We start from the raw sequence: 629 nt of genomic DNA on the forward strand, positions 1-629 counted from the left end.
ATTTATCATTATCATTATCATTATTATCATTATTATTATTATTATTATTATTATTATCGCTATCAATGCTTTTAATATTTTTTTACCATTAAAAAATATATATATATACGTAAACGGATTGCCTTAAAGGTTTTAATTAATTGCATGAGTTAAGTTTCATTAAAAGTTTTTAAAAATTGGTTGTTGTTGTTGTTATGGTTTTAATTTTTTTATCACGACTACTACAACCACCACCACCACCACCGCCACCTCTACTACCACTATTATTATTATTATCGTTATCGGCGATATGACGACCAAATCTAATTAGAGTGCATTGATTCATTCTTTGTTTCGATACTTCATACGATTGTTTTTTACCATCGGCGTGTAATTACGCGGCGGAAAATATTTGCGTTTTTTTTTTATTTATTGCTTGCTCAGATTTGAGCGATTAATGAATGTGTTCTTGCATGCCGAAAAGAAAAAAAAGGTGGGAGGAAGAGAAGAGAGGAAGAGAGAGAGAGAGAAATAGCTTAATTTCCACGTTTTGTCATAATTACGTTAAATTCGTTATTTGAAGAAAATCTCATGCGTGAGCACGACGACGATGATGATGATGATGAGTACGTTATATTTAACTTTACGTG

General features: G+C 30.7%; 1 protein-coding gene across 1 annotated transcript in view; it reads right to left on the reverse strand.

The window, feature by feature from the left end:
- Nucleotides 1–325, reverse strand: part of Phum_PHUM195520 (Aquaporin AQPAe.a, putative) — a gene marked incomplete at both ends in the record, with an annotated part of 13,059 nt that extends 12,734 nt beyond the window's left edge. Inside the window, one exon of the mRNA XM_002425348.1 lies at nt 217–325. Coding sequence (XP_002425393.1) covers nt 217–325 — 109 coding nt within the window. The remainder of the gene's footprint in view (nt 1–216) is intronic.
- Between the last annotated feature and the right edge of the window lie 304 nt (nt 326–629).

Source organism: Pediculus humanus, genomic scaffold, assembly GCF_000006295.1.
Source record: "Pediculus humanus corporis 1103172107544 genomic scaffold, whole genome shotgun sequence".
NCBI classification, from domain to species: Eukaryota; Metazoa; Arthropoda; class Insecta; order Psocodea; family Pediculidae; genus Pediculus; species Pediculus humanus.